At 41.6% G+C, this 19,558-nt stretch overlaps 1 protein-coding gene across 1 annotated transcript in view; it reads right to left on the bottom strand.

The window, feature by feature from the left end:
* Window positions 1–19,558, bottom strand: part of LOC147032812 (neuron navigator 3-like) — a 91,070-nt gene that overhangs the window by 47,579 nt on the left and 23,933 nt on the right. Inside the window, exons 7-9 of the mRNA XM_085850908.1 lie at window positions 19,075–19,147; window positions 9,885–10,080; window positions 5,815–5,874 (exon numbers count right to left, since the gene is read on the bottom strand). Coding sequence (XP_085707034.1) covers window positions 5,815–5,874; window positions 9,885–10,080; window positions 19,075–19,147 — 329 coding nt within the window. The remainder of the gene's footprint in view (window positions 1–5,814; window positions 5,875–9,884; window positions 10,081–19,074; window positions 19,148–19,558) is intronic.

Genomic DNA, 19,558 nt, shown 5'->3' with positions numbered 1-19,558 from the left:
CATATACGATAAGCTCTGGAATCTCTTAACCTAAGATGAATTGCGGAATTGATCAGAGCAGCAGTGCTGACTGCAAAAAGAAAAAGCTTTCGTTTGTCAAATTCACACATTCTTTGACACCCCTTCCTCTCCGTGACTTCTGTAGAGTTGCATCATGATGGAGGGGGGTTTGGGAGGAGGATAGCATGAGGGGAGGGAAAGGGAAGGCTGCTTGAGGGGAAGGAAGGGAAGGCAGTGAGAGGGAAAGGAAGGTAAGGTGGTGAGAGGGAAAGGAAGGTAAGGTGGTGAGAGGGGAAGGAAGGGAAGGCAGCGAGAGGGGAAGGAAGGGAAGGCAGCGAGAGGGGAGGGAAGGTGGCATGGGAAGGCAGTGTAAGCGGAGAGTAGTCAGCATACCAGGGCAATAAAGCATGCCCAAACAGCAACATTTTTTTGAGAAGAATTGCATAATTGAGCCAAGCAGCAGTTCCAACCACTGAAAAAAAAATCTTTAATTTGTTCAATTTGCACATTCTTTGACACCCCTTCCTATCCCCGACCTCTGAAGAGTTGTATAGTGGTGGAGTTGTATAGATCATAGTGCGAGGGGAGGGAAGAGAAGGCAGCGAGAGGGAAAGGAAGGTAAGGTAGTGAGAGGGGAAGGAAGGTAAGGCAGTGAGAGGGGAAGGGAGGCAGCATCAGGGCAAGAGAAGGAAGCATGAAGGGAGGGTGGGAAACATACCAAAGCATAACGGGGGTGATAAAACGTGCCCAACCAGCAATGTTTTCTTTTCAACCATCATGTTCTATAGAAAACCGGGTGGGAGCATTTAAAAATTAAAACCCATGCTCTCTACCTGGTAAAGGCCTACCTGTATGCAAGCCCTCACTCCCATCCACATTCTTCCAACCTCCTCACACGCGCACGCACACACACACACACACACACACACACACACACACACACACACACACACACACAATAACTATTAGTATATTTCTATTAATAATTTGTCATGTGAGCAGGTCACACAAAACAGTGAAATGAAAACTGCTCACGTAATTGCCGAAAAAAAGGACCCCTGTGGACTGTCATCATAGATTGCAAAAGCAGGTTGGAGAGCATGGTGTTTCACTCAATGAAGTCAAACTTTCTGCACATTCCTTAATGTTTTCTTCACTAAATATAATTGGCCTAACAGTAGAAAAAATTAAGCGTAATGCTTTGCTTAAACAAACACACTTAGTTCTATAAATCGCGAATTTCTTAAAATTTTCAGATATCACTCCAGATTAACACTTATTTCATCCACGAGATGCGATTCTCAAATCCCATATAATATTTCGATTATATACTCCACTGGTCAAAAGTTTTAGAACACCCCCATTTTTCCAGTTCTTACTGAAATTTAAGCAGTTCAAGTCCAGTGAATAACATGAAATGGCACAAAGAAAAGCGGTAAACTGCCAGAGGTAAAAAAAACAAAAAAACTTTAGGTTACCAAAAACTGTAAAATAATGAAAATTTCAGTTGTTAAAAAAGGCCCTTTTCAGGAAACAAATAATGGGTTAGCAACTGCAGCTGTTCTGCAGCAATGGAAGTAAACTATGCCTTGAGAGTTGAAGAAAACAATTCCTACAGGTGTCCCAACTTTTGTTGATTAGTTACAAACCCTCTGTCTGTATAAAAGCAGTGTTGGAACAGACTGTGTTGCTACACCCTCTGAAGCATTATTCGGACAATATTGCACTGCAGGAAGCAGTATATTGCTATCATAATGGCAATAAAAAGACAATCAAGAAAGGAAGACAGACAGACCATTATAAGCCTTAAAAGTGTCAGCCTTTCCTTTGGAGATATTGCAAAGAGCAACCAAGGTGTCAATGAGTACAGTTTCCTACACCATCAAAAGGTACTTGGAAATGGAGGAAACTCTGACAGGAAGAGGTTTGGCAGACCCAAAGCCACAACACAATCAGAAGATAAGTTTCTGAGAGTCAACAGCTTGTGTGATCAGTAGCTCACAGGACAGCAGCTTCAAGCACAGCTTAACACTGGTCGAAGTGAGGAAGTCTCAGTTTCAACTGTGAAGAGAAGACTTCGTGCTGCAGGTTTAACAGGTCGAGTGGCAGTAAGAAAGCCATTGCTAAGATGGAAAAATAACAAAAAGAGGCTTGCCTGGGCCGTGAAGCACTGTTAGTGGACTACTGAAAACTGGAAGAAGGTCTGATGGACCGATGAATCAAAATTTGAAATCTTCGGTTAATCACGCAGGGTTTTTGTACGCCGTTGAGTTGGCGAAAGGATGGTTCCTCAGTGTGTGACACCAACTGTCAAACATGGAGGAGGAAGCGTGATGATCTGGGGTTCTTTTGCTGGATCCAGAGTCGGTGACTTGCACAGAGTGACTGGCACCCTGAACCAAAAGGGCGACCACAGCATTTTATAGTGCTGTGCAATACCCTCTGGTCTATGCCTAGTTGTTCAGGGGGTTCATCCTACATCAAGATAACGACCCAAAACATACCTCCAATCTATGTCAGAACTACCTTAGAAGAAAAGAACAAGACGGTAGGTTTCAAATCATGGAATGGCCAGCACAGTTTCCAGACTTAAACCCCATCGAGCTGGTTTGGGATGAACTGAACAAAAGGGTGAAAGCAAAGCAACCTACAAGGGCAACACATTTGTGGGAACTTCTGCAACAGTGTTGGTAAGATCCTTTCCGAACAATATTTGATTTCCATTGGAGAAAGAATGCCATGAGTATGTTCGGCTGTTCATATCTGCAAAAGGTGGCTACTTTGATGAGTCAAAAATTTCGATTAAATTTTGTTCAACAAAACGATTCCATGATTTATTTTTTTTCTGCAATTGTTTATTTGTTCTCTGCTTTAATTTCAGGGTACATTGAAACATTAAACTGCTTAAATTTCAGTAAAAACTGGAAAAATGGGAGTGTTCTTAAACTCATGACCGGTCATGTACTTTAATTTTTCCTTGAGAGTAGATTGTGTTTCCAAGGCAAGGCATGTTTGAATCGGCCGAATTAAGACCCCTGTGAGGCGAACTGGGGATGAACAAGGATAATTCTCTCATGGAGATTAATTATCCATTAATTATCTTCAAAAAAAAGAGTATTTAAATTTACCCAAACACCTAAATTTTCATTCAAGCACTTCATTGATTTCCCTTAGCATGGTTGCAAAGTTTGGGGTCCCTAGGTTTCATGGTTTTGTATTTATGGAGGAGACAAACTGACTGGCGCGCACACACACACACACACACACACACACACACACACACACACACACACACACACACACACACACACACACACACACACACACACACACACACACAGACATTTATTGGTATCGAAGAAGATAGATAGATAAGTCACTCCAGCAAATGATGCCATATGGCCACCAAAGGGAGGAAAGAAAAGTGCTCACAAATTCATTCAACAGACCACCCTTGTGATGTGGTACTAGCATTTTACAGGAAAAGACAATGGACGTGCTTTCAACGCATTGTTCAACGCATTGTCTAATTGTGCGCCTGGAATGTGTGACATTCACATGGGCACCCATCTCGTCTTTCTGGCAGAGCAACACGATTTATGAATAAAATAACCAAACACGTGAAAGGTGCATAAATCTGCATTTGCATTCAAGCTGAATAGTGTTGATTCAGTTATAAATTTTGTTGAAAATTTACGACCTACATTCAATTCAAATGGCAATAGGGTATAATTTTCGGAGGCTGAAAAGACATGCCTTAAACATACAATAAGCCCCCTGACACTTAGTGGCAAATTAAACATCCAGCAACCATTAATTCAGCACCCACACACACACATCTACAACAAGCAGCACCGATCCATTCTCCCTATCGACCACCCATGGATGCGTGGAATGGTTCCAAATCCATGACTGTAATGCTGTGTACAAAACCATGCTTCACCCCAGTGCATGCTGCAAATAAGTCACAGGTTGATTGAAATGCCTTGGACAGATTGCACACATCGCCTTGAGAAATAAATCCTCTACCATATCAAGAAGTTTATGTCATAAACCAAGCAAATAATGTTTGATTTATTGACGGAAGAATACAAGACTTTGTCAAAGCTCGTGCCCGTCTATTTTGGTGGCCAATTTGAACGTGAGGTCCCAGCAACCGAAAGTTGACAAAAGTGTACTAACTGATATAAGGAAGCAAAGTAACACTGACATTTCAAGCATTCATCCCTTCATCGGAGTAAGAGTCTCTTGCTGGAATGAAGGGCTAACAAACAAAATGTTGGCTGGCAGGATAGCCGAGAGGTATGCACACTCGCAGATGAGCTGTAGAGTCTGGCTTAGGATCTTGTCCGAGCAATAAATTTCCATCCCAGTGCTTCACAGGCAGGATCATTCATCAAGATTGTGCCGTTCCTCGGATGGACGTTAAACTTGGCATCTCATCTGGAAACATTAGTTGGTGCACATTATAGATCCCATGGTGTCCTTCACAAAAGATGAGGTGAGCTATCGCCGAAACTCAGTGACCGAATTCAAAATTCCAGCTCAAACCCACAAGGGGCACTGCATCATCAGCACGCGTGCACGCACGCACGCACGCACACACACACACACACACACACATTGATACCTGGGAGTGGATTGGTTTCACCTTCTGAAACCCACATATGGAGATGACACCCAACAAAACACAAATACACACACATCAGGTCAGTGATTGTATTTTTCCCCTTAAGTCAAATACCTTGTTAATTTTTTATTAATGTGTTTGTTATTAAAATAAATAAATAAATAAATAAATATATAAAAAGACGAAACAAAAGAGGAAAACGATCGATTAGGTTTATCGATTGACTGCAACTGTCTCATCAAGATATTCTGATACTGTATTCAGCTCTTTTGCCCCTAATTACATCATTTAAATGACATGTTCTTACATTTGGCTTCATCAAACATTCCCTGGCATTATGTGGGAGCATGACTTTTAAGTTTGACACAAGTATGATGGGCCCGACGGCAATTTTTACCCTTGTATTTTTAGAAATACAGCACAAACTAAAATGGCATTGAGTAGAGCGCAAACAGCACCTCCGCCAGGCTGAACAGTGTATGTTTTGTATCCCACTGATAGGCTGGATCTGCATCAGAACATCAACCAAAATAGAATAAGCTTATTGTTGTCACACGGGCAAATCATCCGCCAAGTTTTGTTCGAATCCGTCCACAACTTTTGAGAGATATTGTGCGACATCTTGTTTTTTGCCCTCTCTCTCAACGGTGAAGAATCACTTGAAGATTAAAAAAAACAATTGAGTGTCCGGATTTGGATCTTCACCAAAATCGAATCAATTCTTCCTTGTCACACACGCAACCCGTCAACCAAGTTTCGGCCGAATCCGTCCATAATTTTTTTTGAGATATCGTGCTCACAGACAAAGAAAGATAGAAAAACAGAAAAAAACAGGGGTGAAAATATAACCTACGTTCACCTTCAGTGGTGTAGGTAACAAGGTTAAAACTTTTGTACATTATGATAAAAAAAGTACATCTGAGTATTTTGTTACGAAATAATTACGGCTTTCGTAAGTGTTCAGACACCACTCCCCCATCCCCAAAAACTTTGGGAAAAATCAATTTAAAAGCTCAGCAAAAACAAGCAAAAGTGATTACAGCAAAGCAGGGTTTGCTTCTTGATGCAGTGCGGCAGCATAACTGCTTCACAAGCGAAGCTTTGACCATGCTTTATGCAAACTTCATGCTCCGCAAGCAGAGGTTAAACCAGCAGAGGCGTGGAGGGGTTGGGAAGATGCTAACCTAGATGACTTTTTCTGACACCTCATATGTTTGGCCTGAGCCGATTGCTTGGCCACGCCACTGTGCCATGAGGGATGAGGAGGAAAGAATGCAATATGGGTTGGGGGGAGTGGGGGCAGGAGGTAAGGTAGAGAAAAGATTCATAGTCATAACAATGGTCACGATTTTATAGCAAGAATAACCTATCATGCTATGCAAGTGCTTGGATACAACAGAAATGTCAAATGAACCATAGTATCTGAAATTATATCGAATATGGGGAAAAAAATGCAGCATCATCCATCTCAGGTGATGATAATAGCCACAAATGGCATTATATAAAGCACTTATATTCTGTGAACACCTGCCTGACCTAACTGAGTTCACACATCACCATAACAAGTGAGCAGGTGCATCCGCAAGTCAAATGTTAAACGATGAACGTTCATTGTGTTGTGACTGAGTTGAACGATGCGAATAAAACCAGCCAGTACTCTGACAAAAGCGGCGCCATCAATGTATGATGAATGTTCCCAGCACTGTTTGAATATATTAGCTTCCTTCAGGGCTTTTCGATGCATTGCTGATGCAATGTTGGCAAAACATTACAGAGATATTTCAGACAATCTAATAACAATGGATAAAAAGTGAACTAATAAACTTACATGGTCAGTTGATGTTGAAGCGAGTATGCCGCCGTATGACTGCATCGCTACATGAAGTGCTTTACATTGCAATAGGAGTCGATGAATACGTAATGTGCTATATAAGTTTAAATAATTAACAAGCTCACCAGCTTTGAAGCAACATCAACATTGCTCAGAGCAGGAGATGAGAGTTGCTGTTGGAACAATTGATTGAATTCTCCTGTTCGTTCCTCCTTTGTCCTGTCTGCAGAACTGCCATCCTGAAGCTGTTAAACTCCAGGAATTTAAGCAGGCATTACACCGTCATCATAATATCATCCTCCATCCTTCATCACAATCTCTATAACCACCCATTAATCTTTCATAACCCAACCCCTTCACCTGTAGCTTGCTATGTTTCTTACACCCCCCCCCCGCCCCCCAAACTCCCAACATGTCTTGCCCCTCTTTTAATATTCTCATCAATCTCCTGCTTATTGTGTCCAAGAGCTGTCACCTTGCTCTTACATGAGCCTCGATATTGTCACTAAAAATATGGCAACTAATGCACTGGGTGGTTTACCATTGCCCAAGCAGCAGTTGCAAGTGCACACATTTACAATTCAGTCAGGGTGCAAACTCTTTTCAACAACAATTGTGAGACCTTCAAACACAAGCGAGTGCGAGCCAAACGGGACGATCAGCTAAACATCCCCTCGAAAAGAGCACCGTCATCCTTACTGCAACATTCTGCCGATGAAGCAACAAGATGGCAGATTGTAATTGCATCCTAATCCATGGAGAATCAAACCAGATGAGACAACCTGAAGGTGAACATGCTAATTCTAGATTCTCCTAACACATATATATACATACGATTATGTATCTCATGGAATCACCTCCAATGGAAAAATGCTCACTTTTCATGTGGTGTAACAGTAATCTAAATATGTTTATTTATTTGTTCATATGCAACCTTTGTCTGCTGGTTGCATCATTTTCTGGGGGCACAGCCACTCATGCAATGAGCCCCTGTTACCAGGAAGCTGATACTTATTTTGCCAACCTCAGAAGGATGACAGGCTGTCAACCCACCTGGTATTAGTTCAACAGCACAACAGGGGCTTGAACTCTCAACCTGAGGATCTTAAGCCATCCACCTGAACCATTATGCCAACACCAGGCAAATCTTCATATATGATAAACTAATACTAATCTGCATGCCCAGATAAGGGATTGTAAGGATTGACCCTTTTACACATGGTTCCCTTGGGACAGGGGGAACATGAGGTTAGGGCAGGAATTTTGGAATTTATTGGCCATTGTGCCACTGATAGCTTGGCGACTCTTCGTGAGGGGCAACGTGGGATCTTTGACAATTTCCCAACTAATGCTGGCAGAGGACACCCAGTTTAACATCCTTCCGAGGGATAGCACACACATTGATGAATCACCCTATGTGTGAACCACCGGGATGGCAGTTCATAGCCGGGTCGACATTAAACCCTTGATGAACAGCTTCGAGACGAGTGTGCACACCTCTAGGCCATCTTGCCAGCCAATATGAAAAAGCATTGTGAAAAAAATTGAGGCATGGTGTTATCAAAACCAAAAGGATATACATTTCCATTAAACAATTGTACCTGAAATGCAATTATGTCTTGGAAAAAGTGAATCCTGTAAATTTGATCAGATCCAAACAAAGTCCCACAGATGGGGAATGATTTCACAGCACGATTATTCTTACAATAACCAGCCATACACTGATGTAAGCCACATTTTCAACCTGGCCTCCAAAGCCAGTCACCGACTGGGAATCCTCCGTCGTGCAAAGTCCTTCCTCGGCCCACCTGAGCTCCTGACCACAGACAAAGCTTTCGTCTGCAGCCTGATGGAGTACTGCTCTTCCTTCTGGGCTGGTGCTTCTGCCTCTCACCTTTCTTGGCTTCACGCTGTGGAAACCAAGGCATTTCAGATGATTGGTATCTCCCACAATGAGGCTGAGTCTTTGGGCATCTCACTCTCTCAACACAGGCAGTTTGGTGGTCTTTCTTTCTTCTACCATCTCCTATCTTGCCAACACTGTCCCCACCATATTTCCGCAAGTTGCTCAAGGTCCGCTAACAACCCCCTTCTGGTAAAACTACCAAAATCACGACTCACTGCTCACCTTAATTATTTCATTCCTCTTTTTCCCCGCCTTTGGAATAAACTCCCTCACTCTTTTCAATCCCATTCTTCCCTCCAGGCCTTCAAAACAGCTGTTCACCACCACCTATCATCCCCCATCCAAAACCTTGATCTTTTATACCCCCGTTAATCCACCCCAAACCCACTTCCTTCAAATTCCCTGCTTTCCTCCTGAAAATCCCTGTAATGTCCATCTTGTATTCCCCATGTTCCCCGCCCCATCCCTCTCCCTTCCACAGATCTCCTCATGTCTCTGTTCCCCACTGTTTTGTCCTCTCTCCCACCCCTCTTGTCTCATGCCCCCCCTTGCTGTGCATTGTGTGTTAGCTCTCATATGAGCCTTGATAATGGATACAAAAAAAAAATTTGTGGCGGAAAATTCCTTTATCCGAAATTTTATGGAGTATGACTCCTGACTTTCGGCTGGTGCAGCTGTTTCCCAATTGCTTCCCTGGAAATCGGTGAGTGCAAAGGCTTTTCATTAGCACCTCTCAGCATGAGACCAAGATCCAGGGTTTGCTGCTTGTCAAGCACAAGCAGATGTGTAGCATCTCAATATTTTTTGTTAAACTTCTGGCCTAAATCCACACACGTATTTTATTCCCTCTATCCATCTTTCCCCAAACTTCCAGGTCATACTTGTTCTTCAAAGAACGTACATGCAGTTAGTCCTCCCCACTCCCCTGCCAACTCTCCCCAAGTCCAAGCTGGATTCTCACCTTCATTCTTTCATCTTACTTTTTCTCTTTTCCCTCTTGGTGACTATCCCCTCCTTTGCCTCCTCTTTGGGTTAGCCTGTTTAGAATTGTCATCTGAACCGAGTGCTCATGATACTTTGAACAAAGTTTCAAATCCTAGATATCATATTATTTGTCTGTTGTTCACAAATGCTCTTGTAATTTACATGAAAATACAATCATGTATACTGTCTTTGTCCTGCATGTAATTTATTTACAACCTCCACTTTGAGCCTGAGATAATTTAAAAAGAAACAAAAAACATTCCTTCCTGTCATTCCCCTTCCTGCCATACTGCCAGGTGACAGTGTGTCTTTTATTAATCTATCCCCATTTTATTTTAGCAACCTTGTTACGCTCTGTCGTTTCGCTCTTTGTTGAGCCTGGACATATTTATTGTAAACATCGCATCCCAATGTTAGTCAAACGTTTCACAAGCCAGGCACAAAGCTGAAGACTTTCTCGAGGACGATTGTTGCTGGAGAGGAGGCGACACAGGAATCAAGAAAGGTCGGAGAGATTATCTGGTGCGGCTAACCTGGACTGCATGTCTTGGATGGATTTCTGCTGCACGGAAGTCTGCTGTGCAGTGCCAGCAGGCTTTGCGGACGCTGCAGGCCCAGTGGTAACCAATTGCTTCTGCTGCTGCTGCTGTTGCAACTGCTGTTGCTGCTTGTAGCGAGAGAGGCTGAAGAAAAGGCTGAGGATAGCTTTCAGGTTCCCATGTTGAATCTCTGAAAGGAGGAAGTGGAAAGACATGAAGAGTCATTAACGCTTACGAATGAAGAGGTATTTCGAAAGCTTTGCATGCTTCACGGTTGTTGCCAGGGCACACAGCAGTCAATGGTGACAATAGGTGCACAAGGGTAAGAAAAAGATTTTTTAACTCATTTCGCTGGGCTGGACAAGGTACACACAACAAGTAAAGTGAACTGTTGCTTTTTCTTGTACAAACATGTGCATTATATAAAAACAGGTATTTCATTTTATCATGGCGAGACCACCTCGACAGCAACTGTACAGCATGGCCAAGAAATCAACTTTTGTCTTTACAAACTGAAAACATTATATCATGAAAGAAGGTGCAAACACAGCCCTCCCTCTACTACTGCAAAAATACTGTGGCATTTGGTGTCGGGTGACAGGTTTGATCCAATAGGAAGTCAATCTGAAGTTTTAAAGTGTTGCACTAAAATATTGAGAAGATTTAGAGCAGTTTCAGTTGTTTGTAAATCTTACCTTTTCAGTGTTATGGCGAGACCTGCTACAACTGTGGTTCACAGGACCCCGATGCTACGCTGGAGTCCAGACATTTTGATGCCATTTCATTACATGGTGGATCATGACGAAAAAAATTTGAATGTGAGTGAAGGACGGAATTACGACGAAAAAAGGGAGAGTTTGCACAGAAGCATATCAAACAGCAACAAATGGAGCTTCCGTGAAAAACCATTGCCAGTGTTCTTCCTTTATATGCAGCACATGGACGTGGGTAGCATCATCTGCTGAGGGAAGGGGATGGGGATGTTCTGGTGATGGGATGCCTCCTGTAGATGAGAGCAGGAATTTGTTCAGGGTACCAGTTCCCATCGTGTGTTGCATTTTTGGCTGCTGGTTACATCATTGTTTAGGGGCGCGGCTATGCCGCTGATGCAGTGCCCCTATTACCAGTATGCTGGTGCTCATTTCACCAACCTCGGAAGGATGACAGGCTGTCAACCCCCTGGTGTTAATTGAGTGGAAAAACGGGTCTCGAACTCAGAGCCCTAGGATCTCAAGCCACCACCCTAACCGCAAAGCCAACACCAGGCTAAAGGTACCGGTGATAGCTTGCCTACTCTCCACGAAGGATACCATGGGATAGTTAACGTCTACCAACTAATTCCGGCAGAAGCGATGCCCAGTTTAACATCTGTCTAAGGACAGCACACACATTGATGCCTCAGCCGGCCTGTGAAACACAGAGATAAAAGTTTAAAGATGGGTTGAGATTCAAACCCAGGTTTGACAGCTCAGCGGCAAATGGGTATACCTCTATGATAATGTGCGAGACCTAGATGGGCACGAGAGCTTAGATGTGTTCAAAGCCTTTGAGTTATCTCACCTGGGTCTCAACCCAACAATGATATCAGTCTGGCGATTTGCATACAGAGCAATGTATCAATGTGTGTAGTCCATTAATCTGGAGGACCCATCTGTAAGCACTGTCTGTTGGTGGATTTTAAGGATCCCACAGTGTTATTTGAGAAAAGTAGACAAGTTATTTCCTGACTATAAACTGTCACATTGTAGTTTTGCAGGCAGGGTAATGCATCACAAAGCACACCGTCCCTCAGGTGGATAATATGCTCGGGATCCACGTGCAAGCATTAGCTTGGTAACATTAAAGATCCCACAATATCTTTGATGAAGAGTAGGCAGGTTATCGCCTGTAGAAATATATGTATTCAAATAATTTGGTGAATAGTCTTATAGTGTTTGATGAATTGAATAGATTGTCGAATAGTCTTAGTCTTCTCTTGTTGGCAGCACACGTCATTTGGTGCTGGTGGCATCATTGGTAGGAAGCGCTGTTTTGATGCTGATTCACAACAGTGCCCCATGTGGGTTCGGGGAGAAATTGCTGGAATTTGGCTAGATTGTACTCTGTGCGGTTGTGTCATCAATGTATAACAATGCATCTTACTATGCTTCAAAAATATTCCCATCAAACTTAATTCTGATCAAATCTGCTTCATCTTATTATAGCTCATCCATGAGCATTGGGCTCTGTGAACTAAAAAAATAAGCAAGCAAGCAAACAAACAAACAAGAAAGACATGCAGAGAACAATATTTGCAAAATCCATAAAACAAGTGTTTGACCTAAAAAAAAAAAAAATTGGTGGTTGATGTCAGTGACCTGGTCCTCTTGAAATTTCAAGTCAATCGGATGAAAATTGAGGATTTTAGAAATTGCATCGAAGTTGTTTGACCTTTGGCCTATGTTGACATCAAAAATAATTGGCTGGTTGAATTCAGTGATCTGATGTGCAAATCCTCTTCAAATTTCAAGTCAATCGGATAAAAATTTGACAAAGTTGGCCCACGTTGACCTCAAAAATAATTGATAGTTGAATTCAGTTAACTGATATACAAATCTTCTTCAAATTTCAAATCAATCGGATAAAAATTTGACAAAGATGTTGACCTTTGGCCTATGTTGACCTCAAAAATAATTGGTAGTTGAATGTAGTAACCTGATATGCAAATCCTCTTCAAATTTCAAGCCAATTGGATAAAAATTGACAATTTTGGAAATTTGGCCTATGTTGACCATTTGGCCAATGTTGTCCTCAAGAATAATTTCTGGTTGAATTCAGTGACCTGTTGTGCAAATCCTCTTCAAATTTTAAGTCAATCAGATGAAAATAGAGGATTTTAGAAATTCCACCAAAGTTGTGGAACTTTGGCCTATGTTGACCTATTGGCCTAAGTTGACCTCAAAAATAATAGTCGGTTGAATTCAGTGACCTGATGTACATAAGCTCTTCAAATTTCAAGTCCATCAGATGAAAATTGAGGATTTTAGTAATTCCACTGAGGTTGTTGACCTTTTGGTCAATGTTGACATCAAAAATAATTGATAGTTGAATTCAGTGATCTGATGTGCAAATCCTCTTCAAATTTTAAGTCAATCAGATAAGAATTTGACAAAGTTGTTGACCTTTGGCCCACGTTGACCTCAAAAATAATTGATAGTTGAATTCAGTGATCTGATGTGCAAATCCTCTTCAAATTTCAAATCAATCGGATAAAAATTTGACAAAGATGTTGACCTTTGGCCTATGTCGACCTAAAAAATAATTGGTAGTTGAATTTAGTAACCTGATATGCAAATTTTCTTCTAATTTCAAGCCAATTGGATAAAAATTGACAATTTTAGAAATTCGGCCAATGTTGACCTTTTGGCCAATGTTGTCCTCAAGAATAATTTCTGCTTGAATTCAGTGACCTGTTGTGCAAATCCTCTTCAAATTTTAAGTCAATCAGATGAAAATAGAGGATTTTAGAAATTCCACCAAAGTTGTTGAACTTTGGCCTCTGTTGACCTATTGGTCTAAGTTGACCTCAAAAATAATAGTTGGTTGAATTCAGTGACCTGATGTAGATAATGTCTTCAAATTTCAAGTCAATGAGATAAAAATTGAAGATTTTAGAAATTCCACTGAAGTTGTTGACCTTTTGGTCGATGTTAACCTCAAAATTAATTGGTAGTTGAATTCATTGACCTGAAATATAAATCCTCTTCAGATTTCAATTCAATCAGATGAAAATTGATGATTTTAGAAATATATCAAAGTTGTTGACCTTTGGAAAATGTTCATCTTTTGACCTATGTTGACCTCAAAAATAACAGCTTGTTGAATTTGTTGACCTGATGTTCAAATCCTCTTCAAATTACAAATTCATCAGATGAAAATTGATGATTTTAGAATTTTGACAAAGATGTTGACCTTTTGACCTTTTGATTTCAAAATCAATAAGCTTCTTGCGTACGATCAACTCCACCATTTTGTGAAGTTTAATGAAGATCGATTTGAAATTGTGACATGTAGGCGATTGACAAACAGACAGACAGATAGACAGATAGACAGATAGACAGATTGACAGAATCACAGACCAGATCAACCAATATCCTTGTGAATCTTCGATTTGGCAACTGACGAAAGCCATCGTGAGTCAACCATATGAATGGCCCATGCATAAATATTCTACACCAGTCGGGCAAGTAACCAAGGTAACACGACGACACTGAAACATAAATGAAATTATTTTAAGAAGGCCACAGTGGAAATATAACGAAGCTCGAAGGCCTTTGAGGTTGCAGTTTTGCTCTGTAAGCACAACGTGAAACCACTCACGGGTAAACTCTCCGCAAAATAAAGAAAAAGGAGAGAAAAAATTTCCGCTACGTCACGAGCTTTATATTTTCACGAGCTTGAACCAGCTCTCTGCACCGCGACATCAAATATGGAAGCAGCATGGGATGTTGAGTTTGGTTCAAATGCCTGACAAAAGCAGATCAAAGAATAAATTACTGTCGTGCTATGAAAGCAAGTCCTACGTTCCATCAAGCAACATTTGCTCTTTCAAGAATCGGTTGCTCATTTGCAATTGTCTTGCCCATCAGGCCAACAACAACAAAAAAATAATAATAAAAAAATATATATATAAAATATATATATATTGAAAACAACATTGTTGATGTGAAAAATCCCATGATAAATGAATATTTCAAAATGCCTCTGTGTTAGCAAAATTGTGGAATCATTCAAAGCACAGAACGACAGAAGATGCGCCGAGGAAGATATTTTTGTTACGAGGATGTCAATCCAGCTGTCACGTGCTCTGTTCAGGGCATGCAATGGACTCATGGCATCCTATGCAAGATCAGATCCGATAATTAATCAGTACAACATTTGTTCACATCCCGTTTTATCAGTGAAGTTGCTTGCGAGCAGGTATTCAGTCCGTGGGTTGCACGATTGATGAGCTCGAGCTGTGTTACGAATGCAGTGCCCCTGCATATCAGGAGGAGGAATTTGGAATTTGTTTCACCGTGTCGACGATAACTCGCCTCCTCTTCGTGAAAGACACTGTGGGATCTCTGTCTTTAAGGTCCACCAAACTACTGGGAGCAGACGACATGGGATGCCTGGTTCAAAGACCTTCCGAGGGACGGAGCATGCATTGATGCCTCGCATTGCCTGCGAAAAAAACCAGCACGACGGTTTATATCTGTGCCGAGTTTTAAACCCAGGCTAGACAGCTCAGAGGCGAGTGCAAATGTATGAAGTAAAATAATGTTAGCAAGTGTGTATATGGACAGATTCAATTAACGGGATGAATTAAGGTCGAAGTCAAATTTATAATTGGATGCAAATATGACAGACGATGAGTTAAATGGCCGATTCCGACGGCATTTCCTCATCTTACTCAAATTAAACACTTTCAGGTATTCTTTCAGCAAACCTTATTGCATACCTGAAGAGTACCGTGTAATTCAGCACAAGGTGTGGATATTTCGGCCACAGCAATATTTATTCATCGAAAAACTAAACGAACCCTCCAACATCCACTGCAACTCCAGTGCACCCAACCCCATTTTAATTCTTCCCTATGCCAAACGAGAGAGAGAGAGAGAAAGAGAGAGAGAGAGAGAGAGAGAGAGAGAGAGAGAGAGAGAGAGAGAGAGAGAGAGAGAGAGAGAGAGAGAGGAGGGGAGAAAGAGGGAGAAAGAGAGCAAATGGGGGCGAGAGAGAGGAGAGAAAGAGAGGTGGAGAGAGGAGAGAGAGAGAGAGGGGGGAAAGAGAGGGGGAGAGAGAGAGAGCAGAGAACGAGAGGTGGAGAGAGAGGAGAGAGAGAGAGGGGGAAGAGAGAGAGAGGAGAGAGAGGGGGAAAAGAGAGGGGGAGAGAGAGAGAGAGAGAGAGAGAGGGGAGAGAGAGAGGAGAGAGAGGGGGGAAGAGAGAGAGGGGGGGAGAGAGAGAGGAGAGAGGGGGGAAGAGAGAGATGGTGGGGGGGGGTAAGAGAGGGGGGGAGAGAGAGAGAGGGAAGAGGGGAAGAAGAGAGGGGAGAGAGAGTACTAGGGAAATGCTGCCGGTGATTGAATGAAGAACTATTCTGTGACCTTTGCCACTCCCACATTCACCATGCCGCTGAATTTCTGGCACACGAACTTGCAAAACACATGCCTGCTGTGCACAATCTAAGCTCTGCTCTTTATCCCTGTCAGCACTACCCATTCTTCCTGCCAATGGCAGGGACAACAGCACGTTGGGCTTGATCTCGAGCTCACGCACCTTGTCAATCAATGTAGGGAGATTCACATGAAAACGAGCAGAAGAGATCTTGTTCACCTGAGTGCAGTCTGTCCCTTTCCTGCCTCGTCTTAATGCAACATTACATCCCCAAGAGCCCATTGATCTTACTCCCTCAGCACCATTTCCCCATCTCTGGTTTCTTGTCCAATGGATGATATTATCAAATGGAAATTTGGCAAAATCATCACACTGATGCCTTTTTGATTGTTCATGATGACATTCAAAAGATTCCTCCAGACCAGGCTTGTTAATTTATTGAAAGTACTTTAGTTCATTAGTGTGGACACAAGTGCTGCCATGAAAAACACAAATTAACTAGAACGGGCACTCGGTAGAGCGCATACCTTCGCCGCCGCAACTTTTTTCCGGGCACATTTGAAAAACGTCATTTTAAAACGTCCATGACGTCACAACCGTCAGTCCGATTGACGTCAAATTTGGTGTGTAACCTCCTTGAAGGCAGTCCAACAAAATGGAATGATAAACACTGAAAAATTAAAAAGTTGAAAAAGGACGTCATCTTCTGACGTCATTTTGACGCACTTCCGGGGACGTCACGTCCAATCGGGGACTACCATTCTGAAAGCTCGTAGTTCACTGAACGTTTTGACGTTGGTTTCATGTCAATAGCTCTATTAGATCTGAAGCTATGCCTACAAGTATATTTTGACCTTGAGTGTGACCTTGACCTTGACTACAGAGTTAATTGGCAAAACCTGTACATCAATAAACAGATATTTTGGTACTGATCCTAATGCCTGGATTTGGGAGACTTTGCTTGATAAATTATATAGATATTTGAATGTAAAATATCAGGACATTTTAGCCACAATTGAAAAACGTCATGTTCAAACGTCAATGACGTCATAACGATCAGTCCGATCGAAGTCAAATTTGGTGTGTGACGTCCCTAAGGTAAGTCCTACAAAACGCTATGATCAAAACTGATGAGATCGAAAATTGAAAATTTACGTCATCTTGTGACGTCATTTAGACGCACTTCCGATGACGTTACGTCAAATCCGACACTACATATCCGAAAGGTATCTCATCAAGGAACAATATGGCGGTGGTTGCATGCCGATAGCTGTATTATGAAGGAAGTTATGCTCAAAAGAGTGTTTTTGACCTTTTCATGACCTTGACCTTGACCTTTGACCCGATCGCTCCCAAAATCTAATCAAATCGTCCTTGGATACTCACGAATCATCCCACCAAATTTCATGCAATTCGGTTTAATACTTTCTGAGTTATGCGAATAACAAACAAACACACATATTCACAAATAAATAAATACACAGCGACCAAAACATAACCTTTCGCAGAATGCAAAGGTAATGAGAATGGCATGCAGTGGAGTGCATACCTCCACCAGGCTGAATGTTCAGTTTAGGTTTTGTATTCAAATGATAGGCTGGATCTGGATTCAGACCTGAACCAAAATCGAAACCACTTGTTCTTCTCACCTACCCAACTCTTCCACTAAGTTTCGTCCAAATCTGGCCACAATTTTTTTTTTAATATTGTGCTATACAGTACATCGTTTTTGGCCCCATATCTCAATGGTGAAGAATCATTTTAAGATTGAAAAATTATTCCATACGGATCTTCACCAAAATCAAATAAATTCGTCCACGTCGCACACCCAACCCATCCACCAAGTTTTGGCCGAATCAGTCAATAACTTTTTGAGATATCGTGCTGTATATCGTTTTTGGCCCTATCTCTCAATGGTGAAGAATTACTTTAAAAACTTTTAAATCTTCAACATCTGGACCCAGTTCTTCACTAAAATCGAATAAATTTGTCCTCGTCACACATCCAACATGTCCACCAAGTTTTGGCTGAATCAGTCCATAACATTTTGAGATATCATGCTACATATAATTTTTGGTCCTATCTCTCAATGGTGAAGAATTACTTTAAAAAAAAAACATTTAAATCCTCAATATCTGGATCCAGATCTTCACTAAAATCGAATAAGTTTGTCCTCATCACACATCCAATATGTCCACCAAGTTTTGGCTGAATCAGTCCATAACTTTTTGAGATATTGTGCTACATATAGTTTTTGGCCCTATCTCTCAATAGTGAAGAATCACTTCATAAAACTTTTACATCCTCAATATCCGGATCCAAATCTTCACTAAAATCGAATAAATTTGTCCTCGTCACACACCCAACATGTCCACCAAATTTTGGCTGAATCAGTCCATAACATTTTGAGATATCATGCTAAATATAGTTTTTGGCCCTATCTCTCAATAGTGAAGAATCACTTCATAAAACTTTTAAATCCTCAATATCCGGATCCAAATCTTCACTGAAATCGAATAAATTTGTCCTCGTCACACACCCAACATGTCCACCAAGTTTTGGCTGAATCAGTCCATAACTTTTTGAGATATCATGCTACATAAAGTTTTTGGCCCTATCTCTCAATGGTGAAGAATCACTTCAAAAATTTTTTAAATCCTCAATATCCGGATCCAGATCTTCAACAAAATCGAATAAATTCATCCTTGTCACACACTCAACGTGTCCACCAACTTTTGGCCGAATCAGTCCATAACTTTTTGAGATATCCTAATCACAGTAAACAGACAGACAGACGAACAGGGTTGAAAATGCAACCTCCATCCACCTTCGGTGGCCGTGGTAACAAACAGTTGCGACACTCTTTTCCACTTCTTACATTTTTAGGCCCAGACTGCAGTATTCAGGGAGAGAACCGAGATGAGCATAAATCCCGCTGACAACAAAAACAACCATACGAGAAAAATGAGATTTTCTTGATGTGGACACCCAGTGATCGATTAAAGGGGCTTCACCCCCTAAAGCAGCTGATACGAGTGCATCACTTGCCTTCTGCCGAAAGGCCTTGAATGTTTACTCCTTTAGATGCAAGGAAGTTCAGGCAAGTGGTGATGTTCTGCACCTGCAGGAACAGAATGTGATTTGCAATCAACCAGGATAATGGCAGCCTCCAGTAGAGGGCAGAAACGTCACTGTATTTATGTTCAGATATATCAAATCCAAAGGAAAACTACATGGGGGAGTGGAAGTGCAGGAGGGAGATGGACACAATTCTTGGGAAACTAACATACCATTAATATAACTTTGATGTTGCCCATCTACCCCGGTATCAAATATTAAACACACATTTCCAAATGAAAAGCAGACGTAATTAGTTTTGCAATAACAAAGTTAAGTCATCTGTGTTGGTAATGCCACTGAACATATAGATACAGACGTCTTCAATTTGAATTAAAGCATCAGTCACTGCGCATAGTGGTCAATGACGTCACAGGACCCAAGGAGCGCGGTGTTTGGAGATGCACATCCCGAT

This window comes from Eptatretus burgeri, chromosome 2 (assembly GCF_056783735.1).
Source record: "Eptatretus burgeri isolate ZD-2024b chromosome 2, Ebu_testis_v1, whole genome shotgun sequence".
Classification (NCBI taxonomy): domain Eukaryota; kingdom Metazoa; phylum Chordata; class Myxini; order Myxiniformes; family Myxinidae; genus Eptatretus; species Eptatretus burgeri.
This window is presented reverse-complemented; position numbering and strand designations above follow the sequence as displayed.